This window comes from Paramormyrops kingsleyae, chromosome 6 (assembly GCF_048594095.1).
Source record: "Paramormyrops kingsleyae isolate MSU_618 chromosome 6, PKINGS_0.4, whole genome shotgun sequence".
NCBI classification, from domain to species: Eukaryota; Metazoa; Chordata; class Actinopteri; order Osteoglossiformes; family Mormyridae; genus Paramormyrops; species Paramormyrops kingsleyae.
This window is the reverse complement of record NC_132802.1, coordinates 26,617,569-26,637,751: the sequence shown is the minus strand read 5'-3', so window position 1 is coordinate 26,637,751 and position 20,183 is coordinate 26,617,569. Positions and strand designations below refer to the sequence as shown.

Here is a 20,183-nt window from a genome sequence, read left to right as displayed (position 1 = left end):
GCCCCCCCCCCCCCCCCCACTCCGCCAACCATAAGGCTGGAGCGAAGAAAGACAGAGCGGCATGAAATCAATCATGAGTATTTTTAGCCTCTACCTGTGTGATGCGGTAGCTTAAATAAATAAAGCAGAGGGCCGTCAGTGAGCCCGTTGTCCCCTCCGGCGGAGTGCACGGTCACGGCGAGTTAGGGAGGCGGCCCTGCAACACAGATCACTTTCAACGTGGCCGCCAGAGCCGTTAAACGAAGCGTTAATTGGAATTAGGAGTGTGAGGCCTTGGCAGCGCGTGGGGCCCGTAAGCGATACCCACACTGCGTTGTTAATCAGCCAGGGTAATTCTGTGCTCCGGATACCATGAAATATTTGTCAGCTGCTTCTGTGCTCTTCTTAAACTGCACTGTGACGGCCCACTAATTGCACACTGTACGTTGCTCTTATTTAATCCGATTGCTCCCAGTGATTCCAACTCGGAGATATTCACTTCCAAGTGGGGAAAGAAAGTTTTAATGGCTGTGACCCTTGATGACCCAGTCTGACCTTTTCCTGTGTATCCTGGTGCAGAATTATAGAGCCAGGATCTCCCTGCTGTGATCTTAATGATCAAAGACTCTGAAATCGATTACTTTCCCTTGGTGCACATCAGTCTCAACGTCGGACATTAAGGTCTGAGAGCTGATACTTAATTCACCAACGAGACTCCCTGGAGAGTGTGTGCCCCTCTTGGGGTAGGGATATGGCGTATTGAGGACACTAATAATAAGAAAACAGCATTTACATCTATGGAAGAACACATTAAGGTTTTGCTTTCAGTTGATCAATTTTGTTTGCTTTCCAAACGCGCCAGAGCGGATGCCAGTGGTGCGGGGGCCGCGGGGGCCGGGGGGGCCGGGGAGGCAGAGATGGGCCAAAACAAGTTCAAACGCACTCTGTCTGGCTCCTGAGCACACAGCAGACTGCGTTAACATTAACGCCAACAGTCTGTCACCACGGCAACGCTGCTTTTCCAGATGGGAAATCAACTCAACCTTCCTCTCGGAAGACGGAGTTACAGAATGCCGGCGGAAAACGATGACAGTGAGCGTGCGCCCCAGTGGGGCTGCAGTGACAGGGCACAAGGCCCCCCCACCTCGCCACAGTCACCCCACTGGCAGGGCTGACTAAAGGATTTTATGGGTCCCATCTTTCTACTTATTTATCTGTTAGAGATGATGTAGTAACGTCCTCCGGGCCGAATATGAGATATTAATCCATGATGGGGTCCCACAGTGACACAGACGGACCACGGGGAACTCCATAAAGCCTGCCTAATAGGAGCAGGGCGTCTCCCAGTCGCTGACATCCTCTGCCGTCGTCAGGTCACTGTGAGCGTGAGGATGGCACAGCGCCAGTGGGAAGGACAGAGCGGGCCGAGTGCCTCTGCTTCTGCTGCCTCGCTTCAGCGGGATAAACCAAGGGTGTGACCCTGAGCGTTCTATGACAGACCACGCGGTACCGAGACAGTGAGAGAACCCTGAAAAGAACAAATTTGGAGGGACGAGAAGCTCCTAAGCAGGCACGGATTTATTTCACATAAGTAGGGAAAAAAACACCATAGCGTATTAGCATTGGTTTCTGTTGCTAATACTTTACTTAAAGTACTCATGAATAATGCATCTCAGAAACCTTCATGTTGCATTATAAATGCATTCATAAAGCATTATAAAGCATTTATATAACTATAAAAAGACATAACACATAACAAATGTTTATTATGCATTATGCCTGCTTTATGAAGCTCTTTTTGGTTTATACTGACAACTATAATGCATTATAAAAGTAATTATAATGCACAGATGAGTTTCATAAAGCAGTAATAAACATGGCTATAAAGTGTTATTTCTTTTTATAAATATTTATAGTCATGTTTATAATACTTAATGAATGCATTTATAATGCATTATGAAGGTATCTATAATGCATTACGATGACTTAATTAAAGTGTTAGCAGAGTGCTATTATGTGCTGTACTAAATTTAGTCAGATTTTGCATAACAAGTGCAGTAACAGCCTATTGGTGCAATAACAGAGTTATTTTCACTTTTGTGTTGGGGGATGTGAGAAAGGTGGCGGATTGCGAGGGCGGCGCTTACACGCGCAGTGGGCGCAGTGGGTGGGGGCGGGGAGTATCCTGCCAAGGCCAGTTTGATGGTGGTCTCCCAGACTGGCATGTCCGGACTGCTGCGGGCCGTCACCATGAACTGCATGGGCTCCAGGAGGCTGGAGACATCTCTCTCCGCGTAGATGGAGCCGTCCTTCCGCACTTTGAAGCTTGGGTCACTGCTCTCAAACCCCACGGCCTCGTCCTCCCTGCAGCTGTCAAACTTGACTGAGGAGAGGGACCAAATTGGGGCATAGGGGGGAGGAGAGAAAAGAGGCAGAGCATTGGAGACAAGATCAGGCAGCTGAAAAGGTCCCGGCTCGCACCGCACTGTGAAGAGGATCAGGCCTCAGCTTATCATACTCTGCTGTGAATAGTACAACTACTTTCAAGTGTTCGCTGCAGACATGCTGCCTGTTTGCACAGCCACTCCTCGTCTAAATTGATTCCTCTGTTCTTTTTTATCTTTTAATTGGATGTGCGAAAATACCATATTGATGTGCGAACCTTTCTTATAAAGTGACGGGAAAAAAAAGAAAACAAAGTGGGTCTTTGCCTCCATGGTGCTCAAGTGCTGCTGTTTGACAAAGATTTTCAGATTATGACAAACATCATGGCACACAAACACGGGCGTACTACAATCACAAACGGAAGAAATAGGCTTCCCAGCAATGGGCAACCACAGCCGCACTGCGCACTGAGTGGCCCATGATGCAGAGCGTCAGATCTATAATTGTGTCAAGGGATTCTTCAATTTATTAAAAGCTTTCACTTTACTGTGATGGTCAATAAAAAACATGTGTATGGCAGAGAGGTCGTCACTGCTATTAAAGGGGATCATTAACACAGTTTTCTGTGGAAGCAGCTCTTCAGCACAGTTTATTAAAACGAGTAGAAGGCAACGTATTAACAAACCAAATGTCGGGGAAGGCTACCCCACGGTCCACTGCGCTTATTATTGATCAAAATTAAGAGCTAATGAGCAGCACATTAGCATGAAACCAGGACAGTGGCCTCTATCCAAACCAGAGAGAAGAGAGCAGAAAAAATATATGCGTAATAATTTTTCTTTTTATCATTACACCATAACACACATACCTGCTATGTCGTTTACTTAAAAATGCACTTAGTTACAAGATTCCCTGTCAGAGCGATGGCTCCAGTGTGCACATGCAGTGACTGAGCTCAGATCCCACTTCTCCACACCAAAGGCAGTGAGCCAAACTGCATCGACCAGTAAGGATACAAGCTCAAAACTTGACAACACTGCCCCCTTCTCACATTGGTCTTCATTCAGGCCTTTGGCTGCCCTCCTGACAAAGGGCACATGCGTGTACAGTATGTCCAGAAAGTACAAATCCAGACCAAGGTTATGTTTCAACCAACCAGTTGTGTATAAAGACTCATAGTCACAGACTGCTCAACTGGTTGGTTGAAACAAAACCTTGGTGTGGATTTGTACTTTCTGGACCTGAACTGTCTGTAATGGATTACTTTTGTGAGTTGCCCCAACACTGGCAACAGCCTTATTTCCCATCTGAATGTTTACCACAAAAAGGATCTTATTCCATTTCTCTTACCAATGTAGCAGTTCCAGAGGGACAGTGTCGCCCAAGTGAAGGCAGTTGCACTGACCACATTACCAACGAGGCTATGAAGAAGGCGACCATGACTGCAGCCATATTACTGAGCCCATCTTTCACTTATCAAGTATTCATTGCAGGGCCCGACTGAAATATCGGTTGACCTATAAAATCAGCTGATACTAAGATTCCACAAATTTATCGCTTATAAAGCACTGATGATGTCTCTCTATAAACATTTATGATGAGAAAAAGGAGCTCTCCTACTGGAGAAAATGCTGAGTAGATGTGCTTCCTGCACATCACTCACTCACCACTCTCTGCCTTATTTGTGTTACTGCTCAGTCTATGGTGGGCCACGATAGAATGTGGGTGATTATATGTGTTATATGTACAGGCCACGGGAAATCCACTGGCCATGAGTTCCATTTACAGGTTAAAGTAGGATAAGAAAGGTGAGATGTGGACAAACCAGCTACGGATGTAGACTTGTAGTGACAGTGAAAAGCAAATATATAACAAAGCACCGAAAATCCGGAGAGGGTTAGGCAAGATCAGAGCTCGTTATCAAACACAAAGTCATACATCATACAAACGTGTTGTTAAGTGATTGTCTGGGAATAGAAGGATTGTATTATACTGTCCAAAAATTTAGGTCTGAAAGTAGTTTATTTGTGTGCAAACACATCACTTGCAAGCTGCTTCTCTCAAGCAGAACAGACAATGTTGCTTTCAGTTGAGAGTTTTACTTTTGTTTATATTTGCATTCTAAGACTGAGTTTATGCTCTTTATTTGAGTTTGAAAATTGATACAATATCAATCAGGACAGCCCTATTTAAAACTTGCTGTCATTTTTGAACATTTCAAATTATATTGGCCATTATTATTGTTTTTGGAATTTTTAGCTCCTTAAACTTTGAAAAAAAAAATTCATATAGGTTGGGCCCTAACCTACAGTATTGCTATCTGATCATGTAGCCTGTGCTTAATGACGCAAGTGGATGCCACAGGTCCGTTAAGTGGCATTAAACAGCAGCCAACTCTGTTTGCCTAAGAGTGTCAGAGGCTCTATTTAAAGACACTATCCAGTGAGCCCCTTTTCTAACACTTGTCTAAAGGCACACCATCCAATTACTCCTTTTCTAACACCTATCTAAAGGCACACTGTCCAATGAAATTGCTCCCTTTCAAACACCTGTCTAAAGGCCCACCATTCAATGAGATCATTCCCTTTGTAACACCTGCCTAAAGCCACATCATCCAATGAAATTTCTCCCTTTCTAACACTCGTCTAAATGCACACCATCCAATGAGATCACTCCCTTTTTAACACCTGTCTAAAGGCACACCATCCAATGAGATCACTCCCTTTCTAACACCTGTCTAAAGGCACACCATCCAATGAGATCACTCCCTTTCTAACACCTGTCTAAAGGCACACCATCCAATGAGATCATTCCCTTTCTAACACCTGTATAAAGGCACACCATCCAATGAGATCACTCCCTTTTTAACATCTGTCTAAAGGCACACCATCCAATGAGATCACTCCCTTTCTAACACCTGTCTATAGGCACACTATCCAATGAGATCACTCCCTTTCTAACACCTGTATAAAGGCACACCATCCAATGAGATCACTCCCATTCTAACACCTGTCTAAAGGCACACTATCCAATGAGATCACTCCCATTCTAACACCTGTCTAAAGGCACACTATCCAATGAGATCACTCCCTTTCTAACACCTGTTCTCCTTGGGATCCTTAGGTACATTTGGGAACTTATCAATTCAGCAACCAAATTTCCTGGTGTTATGTCAAATATCTTGATGCTGGTGGATGAAGAGGTGTGTCAGGAAGTGGAAGAGGTCGAGAGGTCAATGCTCTGGCCTGGCCCAGCTGACTGCTCCCGCTCTGGCCGCACAGGAACTGTAAACCTAGAAGAACCTGTTTTCACAAATTTTGATCTTCATGGACTTTAGCAATCTGTGTTCATACTCTGAGTGACAGCAGACAGGGGTTTTCGTTATACCAGATTCACCGTGTTTCTGACAGATAAGCTGCATCACCCCCCCTCCCCGCCCCAAACCATCCTCACCACCTCCTTCAGGGGAAGCTAAAGAAGGAGCTTTAAACTTGTGAATTTCAAATGCTATCTTGGGAAAGCTCACTCACACACGCCTTCTGTAACACAAAACCATCACGGAGGGGGAGACTGACAAGTTCACTGGTGCTTCTTGAGCTCATAACAAAGAGACCAGTGCCTATTTATAATTTCCAAGCTATAATAAGTCACAAAATGATGCAAGGAAAAAAAAAATGTGTAACAAACAAGGGATTTCATACACTTGAGTATCTAAAGGCACTAATGGAACCATATGTTTGACATACACTGGATATTAATGTAAATAGGGCAAAGTCACTGAATGGCCTTTTCAGTATAAATTCCCCAAGTGAGTCTCCACAACCGCAGGCCACTAAAAGTGTAGCAGCAGGAGGCAGAGGCTCTGCAAGAACAAGCGAAGATGGGGACCTGACAGCATCTTAGCGACAAAAGACAAAGGTTACGTGAAAACCTCTTTGAGTCATCTGTCACTCAAGAAAAAACACGGCATATTTACTCATTATTATAATGCATTAAATGACAATACAACCCTATTAAGCACTAGCTTTTCTGTGATCACGTAAATTATATACTGATTTCCCTTATCACTTGTGTGCAAAGAGTTTGCATCAGCTGGTCCTCTGTTTCTGTGAAATTATCACACAGATGCTAAACATACCCTTTGAATGTCATTTATTCAGAATATTTTGCCACCCCATCTTCCCCCTAAAATATGCTTGGAGTTCAGTGGTATTGCCATTGAACTTAATAACATCTACATTACTACAGCAAAACCTTTAATGGGATTTACACTGTGTAAATAAACATAGAAATTATTCTGAAACAGACTAATGTCATGTAATGTAATGCAATTTTTCATTTCTAAATGCCATTTAAACAACTGAAGTATTTCAAAGTGCTGTACAAAGTTAACACAAACAGAACAAAAATAAGGACAGTCCATAAATAATCACAATACAATACATCCAAGAAGGACTAAAATAGCAAAGTAGTAACTGACAACAGTCAGAACTAATAATAATTCAGAACTAATAGTAATTCTAAAATATGCATTAATGTTTAAATGGGCCCATTACTGTTTACATATTAATTCAAAGATCTTGGTTAAGCTCAGCTATAGAGAACTTAACAGACTCCGTTTCCCTTTTCCAAAAATCAATATGGACATGGAACGGCTAAAAGGGTTCGAGTAACAAAGGCATAAAATGTAACTATGTAATTAGAAGGACAGTAATTGGATATAAGAGCAGGTCTGAGATTCTCCAAATGCCAAATGAGCAATGAAATACCTGCACTGCAGAATTTCAGCAAAAAATGTTTTGCATTTAGACTCCTGTGTATCATCATGCACGAAGCATTTGCAGAGAAGAGGGCCGGTCGTCCAGGAGAAGGCAGCCTTGTTCAAATTTCTACATCAGCTGAACAAGCGAAAGGTTGCTCCACAAGCAGACCTCTGCTTGTTTCTTGCTGGTTCTGCAGAAAGTACAGCTTTGCTTAAGACGTCCAGTTTGCATGTAGGGTGACCTATCTTTGCCAGGATTTATGATGGGTGGGCGGCCACTGAGTTCCATTACTGTCTTCACAGAGAAACGCTGCAGCTGCTGCCACAAAGGCACACCCAACATGGCCCTGTCCAGTAGGGGGCGATGGTGGGAACCCAGGACCCATGAAATCAGGCATGGATAATGGAGCACCAGAAATGAGTACATACTGGACATGCATATATGGATTTACTGCCCACGTCCCTTCAGCTGCTCTCTCCTGACCGACACCCCACTCACCGCTCTGACGGTGGCTTCCTCTCACTGTTTTGAAACCTTCGCATCTCACATGCAAACACGCAGCAGGCATCAGCAGAGTCATTACCGAGTCCCCAACTAAACTAAGGCACTAAGGAACTTTATTTCTCCTTCTCTGAAACCTTCACATCCATAGCGTTTGCTGCATTCAATTTGATGATGTCATTCAATAAGGTCCCACTCCCGACATGTCTCCTCGACATGCTCGCTGTGCACCATGCGCGCTGCTCCACGCCGTCGCATGAAACGTTCGGCCCGCCCGTCCGCCACGCCCACTTCGTTTGCCCATCAGTATCATTTTCTTCTTTGGCGTTGGGATTTTGGGTTCCCGCTGCGCCGGTTTCCAGACGGGTTGGAAAGTCACCCCTGTGCGTCGGGTCGCCTGTGACGGCACACACCTGGCAAGGTGCGCGGGGGGGGGGTTCCCCCTACATGCGGGGCAGTGTGCCAGTCAGCCATGGCCCAGCAGTTCCTAACATCTGTGACTGCTCACATTGGCAGAACCTGTGCCACGGGGGCCCAGCGATTCCGCTCTACAGGTTCCTACTGCCCACCCCGCCTCCTTGCTCCGTTGACGTGAAGGGCGGCTGCCAGATTGCGGCATGGCGCGGGCGGGGTGGGGGCGGCTGGCGGTCACTGTCAGCGTGTCGCACACCCAGAGATGCTGCTCTCTGCCACTCGAGGCCCTGCGTGTGACAGCGTGTGGCTGCAGCAACCCTGCCTGGGAACACTGCGCATCTCAGGGCTCCCAGAGAAGCCACCCCCTCCTTCCCCAGCCTCCCGTCTCACGGGCTTCCCGTCACGGGCCTCAAGCCGAGGCTCCCGTCATGCACAGACAAACGGGACGCTCCAGCTAGCAGCTGTCAGTGCCGGCAGCGGCCGGCGCCGGGAACAGCAAAGTCTTAAGGCGGCGGCAACGATTTATTCTTTGTCTCTCAACCTTTTTTGCCTCTCTGTGTCCCCAAAAATTTCTCCTGTCTGACAAGGTAAACAGCAGTGCCTTAGTGACCCCTTTCAAGCAGAAGGTGACAAACCCAGCTGTTACACACCATTTTATAAATCTGCACGGGCCGCACGGATGTCACTAAAAAGCCAACCCCCTAGTTCAGTATGCAGAAGCCAGGGCGCGATGGGAGGGCACCAGCCGTCCGAGGAGGCAGGATCAGGTGCCTGTGATTCTCCAGATGATTCGCTCCAGCTGCCTCCCTTCCCTGCGGTCTCTGGATAATGGTGTGTTCTGGCTGACTTTGCCCTGCAGTAACCTAGACTGCAGCTCTGGTGCCAGGTAAGGTCTATGGCAACACCCCCTTTCACTTCTAAAATGATATATACAGTATATACTCGGGAAAGGAAGGAGTGAGAAATAATCAATCCCCACAAATTAGCGCTTCATCTCTTAGGCCGAGCCGTCGCTTCACTTGGGAGAGCTTCCCTGCCTTTGAGCGCTGGGTAAAAACGGCTGATTATCTCTGCTGATAATTCGCCAGAGCCTGTGACACTGGGCGCTTATCCGCACAAGTGCTCTTATTGTTTTTTTTGTGTGTGTGTTCTCAGTGTCTTTCTCAGAGTGAAGGCGGCTCTGCACCCCATCCCCCCCCCCCCCATCCCTCGGAGCTCACTCGTCCTCTGTGTGTACTGCCCACTGCCTGTGGGGGCAGGGGCGGTCAGTGTGCATGGTGAGTGCAGGCCTGAGAGCGATGTGCCGCAGGGAAGGGGGCGCCCTGCTGGCTGGGAGCTCACAGCTCCCTGGCCTTCTCAAGCTGGATATCCTCCACAGTGGCGTCACGGCCTCGCGTTTGGACCGAGTTGCTGGGTAACTGTCCATAAAAGGGGCTCAGCTTGACCCGTCCAACCCATTCCCCCGACACATCAACGCGGTCTGGCGTTTGTACCGCAGGCATCTGTCTAGCCGTCCCAAAGCACCGGCAGCACAAGTGAGTGGCACCGGCCGGTCGCACCCGGCACCTTAGATACAAGGGCGGGGGCATTTTCCCCCCTTGCTTTTCTGTTCTGGCTTCTCAAGCGTGATCTTCTGGGGATGAACAGATGTGCAAACAGGTTTCTGCGGTTACAAGCAGCACAAATGAGCAAAGTGCCAAGTAGCTGGCGGGCCGGGACACCACTGCCGCCACGGCTCGCTCGAGGACACCATCGGCGTCCAAACGCGCCTGCAGATGCCCGTTCCCCACCAGCGGCTCCATACACAAAGGCATTATTAAAATCCGCCCGTGAAAGGATTCACTCGCAACGCATTTCCTCAAATATCAAGTTGCTGAAGTGAATCCCTGTCACGAATCGATTCGGCGAATTTGCCAGGACCCTTGAGCCGGCCTGACGGGCACACACCACTGGGCCAGTGACAAAGCAAACTTCAGCCGAAGCGAACTGCACTGCAGGGCGCCAGGCGAGTTCACTGGTCAGCGACTCCATGTCCGCCACACGGCCCAGTTGAACACTGCTCGTGCTTAATGTCACACTCATTTGTCCCAGGTTCCGCACCCTTGACGAATATCAATCTCTAATTAGAATTAGCATTTATAAATATATATCAGTGTTTCGGGTCAAGCACTGGTCACTTTTTTTGCACGTGGCAACCCCAGCTGTCCTTTAAATGTATGTCTAAATATCTCTGGTGTACTGGCTAAGTCAATGTGTGGGTCATTACCTCCTCCTTGCCCTTTAAAAAAAAAAGGTCAGATTTAATTAAGTTTGGTCCCTACTCCAAGCTCCATGAAGCGTTTCACTGGGAGAGCACGAGAGTGCCCCTGATGGAAATGGCTGACCTCATTTCGGCAGGTGTCCTTCTAACAAGCCAGCGCAGAAGTATCTGGTTTCACGCGGTAAGGGGGGCTGTGTTATATCAATCAGTGATGGGCTCCCCAGGTCTGCAGCACCACGCAGCAAATGAACATCTGGCTCTGGATTGTTAACAGGCCACTGCTGCCAGGGGAGAGATAACAGCATCCAGAGATGGTGCTGCACGTCGTCTTAAGACACGGGACCCTCTCCTTGAGGTGTCCATTCCAAAGTATGTCAATTTCTGGAATGGCTGCTAGGCTGGGTCGTGTGTCGGACGCTGTAGCTGCTGTGATGCCAACACAATGTCTCTGTTTCATGCAGTGATGGCACTTGCCAACAGAGGGCAGTGTTAGCAGGACACTGACAGGAACTGTGTCAAGAGGAACGTTTGGAGAACGTAAAGACTTTATGTGCATCCTAGCGAGATGGATGTGGGGTGGGATAATCCCTCAGATTGGTTGGTGCAGAAACAGTACAATGCATTGCAATTCCACGTTTTTTTTTTAAGTCAATTTAAGTAGTGATGCTTAAATAAAACATTGCAGTTTGAATTATAACACTGTAATTATTATGTTTTTTTCCATTTTAAAAATGCTGCTTAGCATGCAAGGCTGGACTGCACGTCTGTCCAAAATCCATAAACATTTCAAAGCGAAATTGGAGACTTGCAGCTCAGTTTTGGTTTACAGTGATTACAATGAAAGGAGAGAACAAACACACACCCACACAAACACACTAATTCCACTGTTGTCAATAAGGACAGCACTTCTAATGAGGGATTAGAGTTTCTTTAGAGGGGATGATTGGCTTGATCAGATTCTCAGAAACACTTTTCCCCTTGAGAGGAAGGAGCAGGGATTTGCCTCTTTGCAAATCGAAACTTCAAAATTAATTCTCAATTTTTTTTTCTAGGCTATCTTATGCGCAACACCCCATCACGACCTTCCAAAGCCCCTCTTCTCAAACGCCTGCATGTTGATTAAATTATATCTAAATGATTTAAAAACGGATTAATACATTTGTTTCATTTTGTACCCGTTACATTAATGATTCATGCTCCTCCGCTCCGGGTGTCCACAGCAAGAACTGAAAGGCAGGGAGAGACGAAAGGAGAAAGAGAAAACGAGGGGGACAGAGAAGAGCGTAAGGGGGTGGTCCCGCCCGGCAATTAGAGGGGGCTTTACTGGTGATTACGGCAAAATGTGATGGAGGCTGAAGATCCTCTCTCACAAAACCCCTCCAAGGCAGGCAGACGCCTGCTGGAGTCGGGCTGCATAGAAACACCGGCGCAAAGTTTCCGATTCCACAGAACACAGCCTGTTTTATCTCCTCTGCCAAAGTGGCCGCGAGAATCCGGCCGACTCCCCGAAGTCATTGGCCTCATTTCTCACTTAAAGCCGAGCTCAGCACATGTATGTAACCCGGCCCTCGGTTTTTCACTTGCAAAACTGAAGCATCCCGTTCTGCATCCCCTGTGCTACCTGAGGTCCCTCTGCCTCCTACCCCAGCCACGACTCTCGCCAGGAGAAGCGATCTTTAGCTGGATGGATGTGTGGAATACCGAGGGTGACTTTCACTTGGCTGATTGATTTTGCGGCTGAGTAACAAACAATAAGACATGTAGACATGGACGAACTCCCTCTCCCCGTCATCAGAGTGACCGTGGAACAGCACCTGGCTCTCCAAGCCGTTATGACATCATCATCATCCTCATCCTCAGCAGGCTGCGCACCGTCTAGCCAGCCGCACGGTGTGCTGACCTTGAGAAGGCGCCTCCGAGTGTCAGGGAAGTGGGCTGTGCTCTTTTTCAGAGCCGGAAGGTTCACATTGAGAGGAACTTGCTGCTCTCAGCACTTCCTTCTGGGTCAGGCCTCTCTTGGATTCGGGTTTGTTTATCAGGGTTTCTAATTTTTCTTTCCTGTTGCGGCTCTGGTGCCATTTGTCTCATCCGAGGATCCCAAGGTCAGGTGCCACAGAGGAGCGACTGGAAGGGGGGGTTCTGCAGGTCTCTGTTTGTGCCACGCTCTGTCATCGTCATCTGTCACTTCATTGGTCACACTGCCCCATGGTTACCGTGCCCCCACTATCACCACTGTCACCACCGTGATCATTCAGCTCTGTGTCTCCGACAGCTATTAATGCGAAGCCGCACAGCCCGGCAGCCCCACCCAGACAGAGAAGGCCTGCCTGTGCCTCCGACGGCTATTAGTGTGAAACCACGCAGCCCGGCACCCCCACCCAGACAGAGAAGGCCTGCCTGTGCCTCCGACGGCTATTAGTGTGAAACCACGCAGCCCGGCACCCCCACCCAGACAGAGAAGGCCTGCCTGTGCCTCCGACAGCTATTAATGCGAAGCCGCACAGCCCGGCAGCCCCACCCAGACAGAGAAGGCCTGCCTGTGCCTCCGACGGCTATTAGTGTGAAACCACGCAGCCCGGCAGCCCCACCCAGACAGAGAAGGCCTGCCTGTGCCTCCGACGGCTATTAGTGTGAAACCACGCAGCCCGGCAGCCCCACCCAGACAGAGAAGGCCTGCCTGTGCCTCCGACGGCTATTAGTGTGAAACCACGCAGCCCGGCACCCCCACCCAGACAGAGAAGGCCTGCCTGTGCCTCCGACGGCTATTAGTGTGAAACCACGCAGCCCGGCACCCCCACCCAGACAGAGAAGGCCTGCCTGTGCCTCCGACGGCTATTAGTGTGAAACCACGCAGCCCAGCACCCCCACCCAGACAGAGAAGGCCTGCCTGTGCCTCCGACAGCTATTAATGCGAAGCCGCACAGCCCGGCAGCCCCACCCAGACAGAGAAGGCCTGCCTGTGCCTCCGACGGCTATTAGTGTGAAACTTACACACAGGCAGAGAAGGCCTGCCTTAAGCATTTGAGGCCAAAGTGCAGTTTCACATTTTATTAATTTTTAACACTTTTGTCCAAAGCGACATACAGTTGAGAAAGCAGGGTCCGGCAGTCCCTGGGGCATTTGGGGTCACCCAGCGGTAATATCACACTGCCGACCACAGGATTCAAATTGGCAACCTTCTGATCATAGATATAGAGTTCCAACCCGCAAAGCCTCAGCATACGTCAGCTGAGTTTTTGTCGTTAATGTCGTTACCTCCCCGGCCACCTTCATCTGCCCAGGTTCCATCTTTCTTCCTGTTTATCACAGCTGGGGATCTATTTTAAGGACACGTTAATGACTTCTAACTGACTGTTTGGTCGTTCTCCAGGAGGTACAGTAACACGCTTTGGAACCAAATTGAACTTTATTTTGTACGTTTTAAATAAGACAATGGCTCTTGGGCACACAAACTTAACGAGGAACGCTAGAAAAGTAAAAGACAATATACATGTGCAGTGTTGCATTTGAATTAATAACGCTTTCTTTACTTTTCCTAAAAAGGCATCAGGCGATATTCCTCCGCCCACTCGCCACGGCAACAGTGCCAATACAACGAAGGCCTAGTTGGGACCACAGGCAATTAGTGGTTTGACAGCTTTCCATAGATGTCGAGTTCAGAAATTCCCGGCTGGGGAAAGGAAACAGCGGCACTGGCATGAAAGGCAGACGAAGACCACGTGGGATGGATGTAACATTCACGCCGACGTACGCAGCCACGCCGTGCATGCCTGTGCGAGTGTGGCAGAGGGAGGAGGGCAGATTCTGGCTGCTGCCGTGAATAAAAGCCCCGACGACGGAGGCAGTTTCCGTAGCGACGTGCGGCTGCAGAGCGTGCTGCTGTATCAGACACCTGGATGGTTTGCTCACGGAGCTGCGTGGCCAGCTTGTAGATGGTGATTTATCAGTGACCGCCATCGGCGCAGCATGACCTGCGGGGGGCGACGAAGCTGTGCTGCGGGTGGGGGGAGGGGCAGATACTATAAGAAAGGGGACTTTATGGGCTTGATGGATGGGTCTTAAACTTGTCAGCTAAATGTTTTGGAAGCTTTGAGGGAATTAGCGGGAGTAAGTCCCCGAGGGGGGAGAAAAATCCAATCACATGGATAAGGAAAAAAAAGCACAATTCAAGCAGTGGTGTCGCAGGACGTTTGCGTGACGACAGGCTCGACACATCTCCCACTTCCCTTGCGAGACTCAGGTGCCCCCGTCATGTTTTTCGGGTCCGGGTGGGGGGAGGGGGGGGGGGGGCGCTCCTGCTGCCATAAGCACTGGGCTAATTCAGAGGCTCATCTCGGATGCTAATGATCCACAATGAGCCTCTGGCTCCGTGGATATGGGTGGTCTTTGGAATCCCACGGTTCTGAGAGCAACAGCTGCTGCGTGAACATGGGTTCGGGTCCCAACAGTGGAACAACTCATGCTGGAGGAGACAGCGAGGCTGCGAGATGCTGCAGTAACTGTAGCAGAGCTAAGTGTAGACTGGGAAAGCAGAAAGCCTCCACACTTCCTGGAAGAGAACTACATACATCACCACCGGCAGCAGGTGATTCTGACAAGCCTTCTTAATGACACCATTCTCACTATATTTTATTTTTTCCCTTTTTTTGGTGGGGAGAAAACAGAATTATAATCATCTTCGCATTCCAGCGGAGGGAAGGGCTTAGTAAGGGTGAGCAATTAGCCTGGAACATCTGCAGGATGAAAACTGGATGGATGCTTTTGTTGCTATGGCCAACAGCACAGAAAGAGAGCGAGCGAATTAAAACGGATCTGTGATGTTTGGCTGATCTTACCGTCTCTGCTTCTACGGAGGACGTGGGAATGAGCCTGAGTTCTAAGCGTTTCAGAAAGCGTGAGATGTTATGTGCTTTTCAGAATTTAGTCCTAAATTGATTACAAGCAAAATTAAAACAAACTGACCATCTCACTGCGCCAAAGTCGCACAACACTGCACTTGTTGAGGAACAGAAGTTTCCATTTGAAAATGGAAAGATTGTTTTGCTAAATGAACTGTTACACAACCAACCTACATTTTCTTCTGCAGGGAAATAATATAATTACTGGCCCTCAATTACTAATTCAGTGTTTCATTAAAACAGTACAGTACAAATGCAATTAAACTCAAGTGCATTTATTTAGAGTGACTCAGCGGGGAGTAGCAGGGCCCGGAACCTTCCATTTCTCTGCCAACTCAATGTGTGACGGTTTCTGCCACGTACTCTATGATCCAAAGCCATGTGTGTAGGTCAGTCGGTGTCTCTAGATTGCCTGTAGCGTGTGACTGAGTGGGTTTGGGCCCTGTGACGGACCGGCACCCCGTCCAGGCTGTACCCCTGCCCTGTGCCCTGTAACTGACCGGCACCCCGTCCAGGCTGTACCCCTGCCCTGTGCCCTGTAACTGACCGGCACCCCGTCCAGGCTGTACCCCTGCCCTGTGCCCTGTAACTGACCGGCACCCCGTCCAGGCTGTACCCCTGCCCTGTGCCCTGTAACTGACCGGCACCCCGTCCAGGCTGTACCCCTGCCCTGTGCCCTGTAACTGACCGGCACCCCGTCCAGGCTGTACCCCTGCCCTGTGCCCTGTAACTGACCGGCACCCCGTCCAGGCTGTACCCCTGCCCTGTGCCCTGTAACTGACCGGCACCCCGTCCAGGCTGTACCCCTGCCCTGTGCCCTGTAACTGACCGGCACCCCGTCCAGGCTGTACCCCTGCCCTGTGCCCTGTAACTGACCGGCACCCCGTCCAGGCTGTACCCCTGCCCTGTGCCCTGTAACTGACGGGCACCCCGTCCAGGCTGTACCCCTGCCCTGTGCCCTGTAACTGACCGGCACCCCGTCCAGGCTGTACCCCAGCCCTGTGCCCTGTGACGGACCGGCACCCCGTCCAGGCTGTACCCCAGTCACTGTCTCTGCTTTAGACGCACAGACACTAGCTAACTTGGATGCCCCCTTCACCTGGTACCTGAGCAGGGGCCAGCTGGCTTCCACACTTCTCCGAACCAGAACCAACGTACAGAAGCATTAAAAGCCAATAAGCCGTGCCCCGTAACATCGCAGTGATTGATTTTTATAAAACTGTGAAAGCTCCTGCTAATCTGTTTAGCTAATCCTAGCCCCTGTTTACTAATAAGTGTGCAAAAGTGTGTGTTACCCTGCTTAACTAACGGCAACTTGCGTCGCCATCCAGTCAGTCGAACATGTCTTGGCTGTGGTCCCAGACAATTTATCATGTCAAAACAAACCCCGGGGGATAAAAAAAAAATAAACAAACAAACAGATAAAGCAAAACTGAACGAGGTGGAGCCCCGCCCCCCACGACCCAGGGAAGACATCTGTCCATCTCTGAGGCGTTTCAGCCGTGCCGCTCACCACACCCACTGCACCTGTGGGACCAATCAGTGATCAGTGGGTGGCACATGCCCGCTCTGCCACACTGGGGGACACGGGCGTTAGCACTGTAGCTACGCTCACTCTGCATCACTCCCTGGGGACCCCCCCGCTGTTCCGAGATGGTGTAAATACATACTGTACTTCATCAATCTGCTGTATGTCACATTAGCCAGGTGCCGCGGGGAGGGGGCTGCAGAATGGGCCAGCGGTACCATGTGGCTGATTGCTGTTGTGTGCAGTATCTTGTAAGCAAAATGTGAGTTGATGTAACTTATGTCAGTAAGCAATCCATTCAATAACCACTCGTGCTGGATGGGGCATGGGGGGGGAGGGGGCTGGAGCCCATCCCAGGCAGCATAAGGTACGGGGCGGGGGTACGCCCCGGACGGGATGCCAGTCCATTTCAGGGCACATGCACATTCATACTCTGTGGGAAATTTAGAGACATCAATTAACCTAATTAATCTGCATGGCTTTGGAATGAAGTGAATAACTGGAACAAACCCACGTGACACAGAGAAAACATGCAAACTCCACCAATACGGAGCGGAGGTGGGATTCAAACCTACAACCCTGGAAGGGTGAGGCAAACGTGCTGTTATGCCGGCCTCCTACCAAAAAATTAAAAATATGATGTATATTATATGAAAACATCAGTTCTGTGTTGCCTAATGTGTTAAGAAAGCTGGTGAAGTCTCTGGCTAAGATGCTGTATGCATCATTAAGTCCTCTGACCGCGATCCAGCTGTCAGTGTGCGTGCCTGCGCTCGTCGTTCTGTGCGCGTTTGTGTGCGTCTGCATGTCTGTGTGCGTTTCTGACTGCACACGGTCAATGTGAACGCAGCGCCTCTGCCTGCTTAGCAGCATACAGGGGTTAGTAATGGCGGCTGGAGTCTGCGACGAGAGGGCAGAGGAAGGCAGATCATTAGCAGCCCGTCCTTATCATTGGCTCGCAGCCTACTCTGCGTATAGAAGGACCATTACCAGGGTCTGCCTTGGCGTTCTCCTTTTCCTCTTGTTAGCAGCAGCAAAGCTGCACTGAGGATGCAGAGAGACTGAATACACTTCATTCTAGAGGTGGACAGTTCAGATCCAGAAGCTACAAATCCATACCTAGATTTTGTTTCAACCAACCAGTTGAGTACTCTATGATAGTGATACTTCATGCTCACCTGGTTGGTTGAAACAAAATCTTGGTCCGGATTTGTACTTTCTGGACCTGAACTATCCACCCCTGCTTAATTCATAGTTTGATTTTGGGCACCCACTCCTCCCCCAGGCTACCCAGCAGAAGAGCACGATGTCAGTGTCAGGGTGTGGCAGGTTAAGGGAGGACCTGAGAGAGGAACAATTTCCTCCCACACATGTTTATTGTCTCGCTGGATCATCTGAAAGCCGATTGCACGACTCTGTGTGGGCAAAGCCGTGCTGATGATGCCGTCTCTAAGGCTCCCGGCTACGGGCAGTGCCGGGGCAAGAAAGACAGGAAGCAGAGGCAGTGTATAATCAGAAATGCCTTTGTTTATAACACGCTGCCGCTGTCTTTTTCCCATTTCACCATACTTTGCTTCTAGCTGCTCACAGTTCTTCTCTGATGAAATTAAAGGCATAAGAAACCGTATATGAGATTTTAGCAAAGATACCTTGTTTCATGACGGCATGGATACACAAAGTTAGGTATGCAAGAAATTTAACCTGATATAAAAACACAGCAAACAACAATAAGACTGCGGCACCGCTGGTGCCGGGACCCCAAAGGGAAACGTGATCAATCAAGTTGACCGAACCAGGCCTCTGCTTCTTCGGTTGGTTGGTTGAAAGCAGTGGGAAGTTCAAAATTTATGGACCAATGGTCAACTGGATTAAAACCGCAGCCCCCCCTCGCAAACAGACTGAAACGTGACACTGATGAGGGATGTCGACCTGCCGAACACATTGAGGAACAGTAAACATAAGTGTAATGGCCAGTAAGTACATGGTACTTCGCGTTCTGCCTCTTGCATGCAGTGTGGCTGCCGTTAATGTAAAGCTTTCTTCTATAGGACCGGATAAAAAAAAAAGACCCAATTAAAATGAGCGAAACATAAGCTGATTGTAAGACATGGAAAACAAGCACACTGGCGCACAATAAACTGTATGGCAAATGTGCGATACGCAAACACGACTGTTTTCACTCGGCGCAAACGACGTTTATGGCCCACATGTGCTTCCCCCCGTGACTAAAATGCGAAGCAGACACCAGGCGCTGATAATGCAGCATACAGATCAGTTAATGGTTCGGCGTTACAGTATGAGAAATGAAACAAGCTGTGGGAAAGAGAAAAATCCTCGCGCCTCACGACGTCTTCGGTCGCCAGCACAACGCAATCAATCATCCGGCGGTTTTAATGAATAAACCTCATTGTGCAAGACAAAGCATAAATAGTGGGGCAAGTCAGAGCTCTGCCACACCACAGGGTACCTATCGTCAATCTGCGCACCAGCACATAGGCAGAAATCTTAACAAGACAAAAACACCATTAATCAGAGACGAGGAGCTATTTCTCCAACGCCTCCACTCTGCCGGCCGTGCAAACACTGAATCAACCCTTTTTTTCCCCCCCGTTTCAGATTCTAGAGGAAGGAAATCTCTGTCTCGTTACTGTGAGCCAACATGGCTGCAGCCACACGACTTTGCATTAGGAGCCTGGCGTACAGCAGGGCTTAACTGTCCAATGAGAGCCCATTAGAGGGAAAAATAGGCAGACTTTCTCAAGTCCCCCATCAAGCTCTCCGGCCTATTAATGGCCACAATCTGGGCGAATGGGCGTCATGGAGGAGTTTGAACCCCCTGCCCCAGCAGGCCATTATGTGGTCGTTGGTGTTGAATTCGTGCCCGATGCAGCCATGCGTGTCACAGCGAGCAGCAGGTGTCAGGACGTGCATCCCCTGACTCCCCCATCTGGCTGAGCTTGCAGGCCCATGTTTCTGGGTATAGGCTTGACCTATTGACCTTTTTACTGACATGGATGTTTGATAAATGTTTCATATATATATATATATACGCACACACACACTGCGCAGCCAAAAAAAAAGTTGCCATTGAATTTTTATCAGCAAATACTTAAGAGCCCATGACTGGATCATTATTACAGCTCAGCAACGTTATGTAGCAATATAGTGAAGTCAGCTGAGTACCTGAATCTACTGAATGGCCAGGTTACACCTCCATCCATCATCAATGGATTTTTCTCTTCCCTGTTGGCATGAGCATATTCCAGGACAAGAATGCCAAGATTCAATGGGTTCGAATTGTCAAAGAGTGGTTCAGGTAGCATGAGGAATCATTTTCATGCATGACTTGGTCACCACAGAGTGACCTTAACCTCATTGAAGGTCTCTGGGATGTGCTGAAGGAGGCTTTATGGAGTGGTTCAACTCACTTGTCAATACAGGATCTCGGTGAGAAA

The 20,183-nt window shown here is 48.9% G+C and overlaps 1 protein-coding gene across 2 annotated transcripts in view; it reads right to left on the bottom strand.

Annotated features, from left to right (window-relative positions):
* Positions 1-20,183, bottom strand: part of cdh4 (cadherin 4, type 1, R-cadherin (retinal)) — a 282,577-nt gene that overhangs the window by 97,362 nt on the left and 165,032 nt on the right. Inside the window, exon 4 of one of the 2 annotated variants that reach the window (XM_072712941.1) lies at positions 2,127-2,362. The exons of the other annotated variant lie outside the window; for it this stretch is intronic. Within the exon in view, the coding sequence (XP_072569042.1) occupies positions 2,127-2,362 (236 nt within the window). The remainder of the gene's footprint in view (positions 1-2,126; positions 2,363-20,183) is intronic. 2 annotated transcript variants of the gene reach the window in all.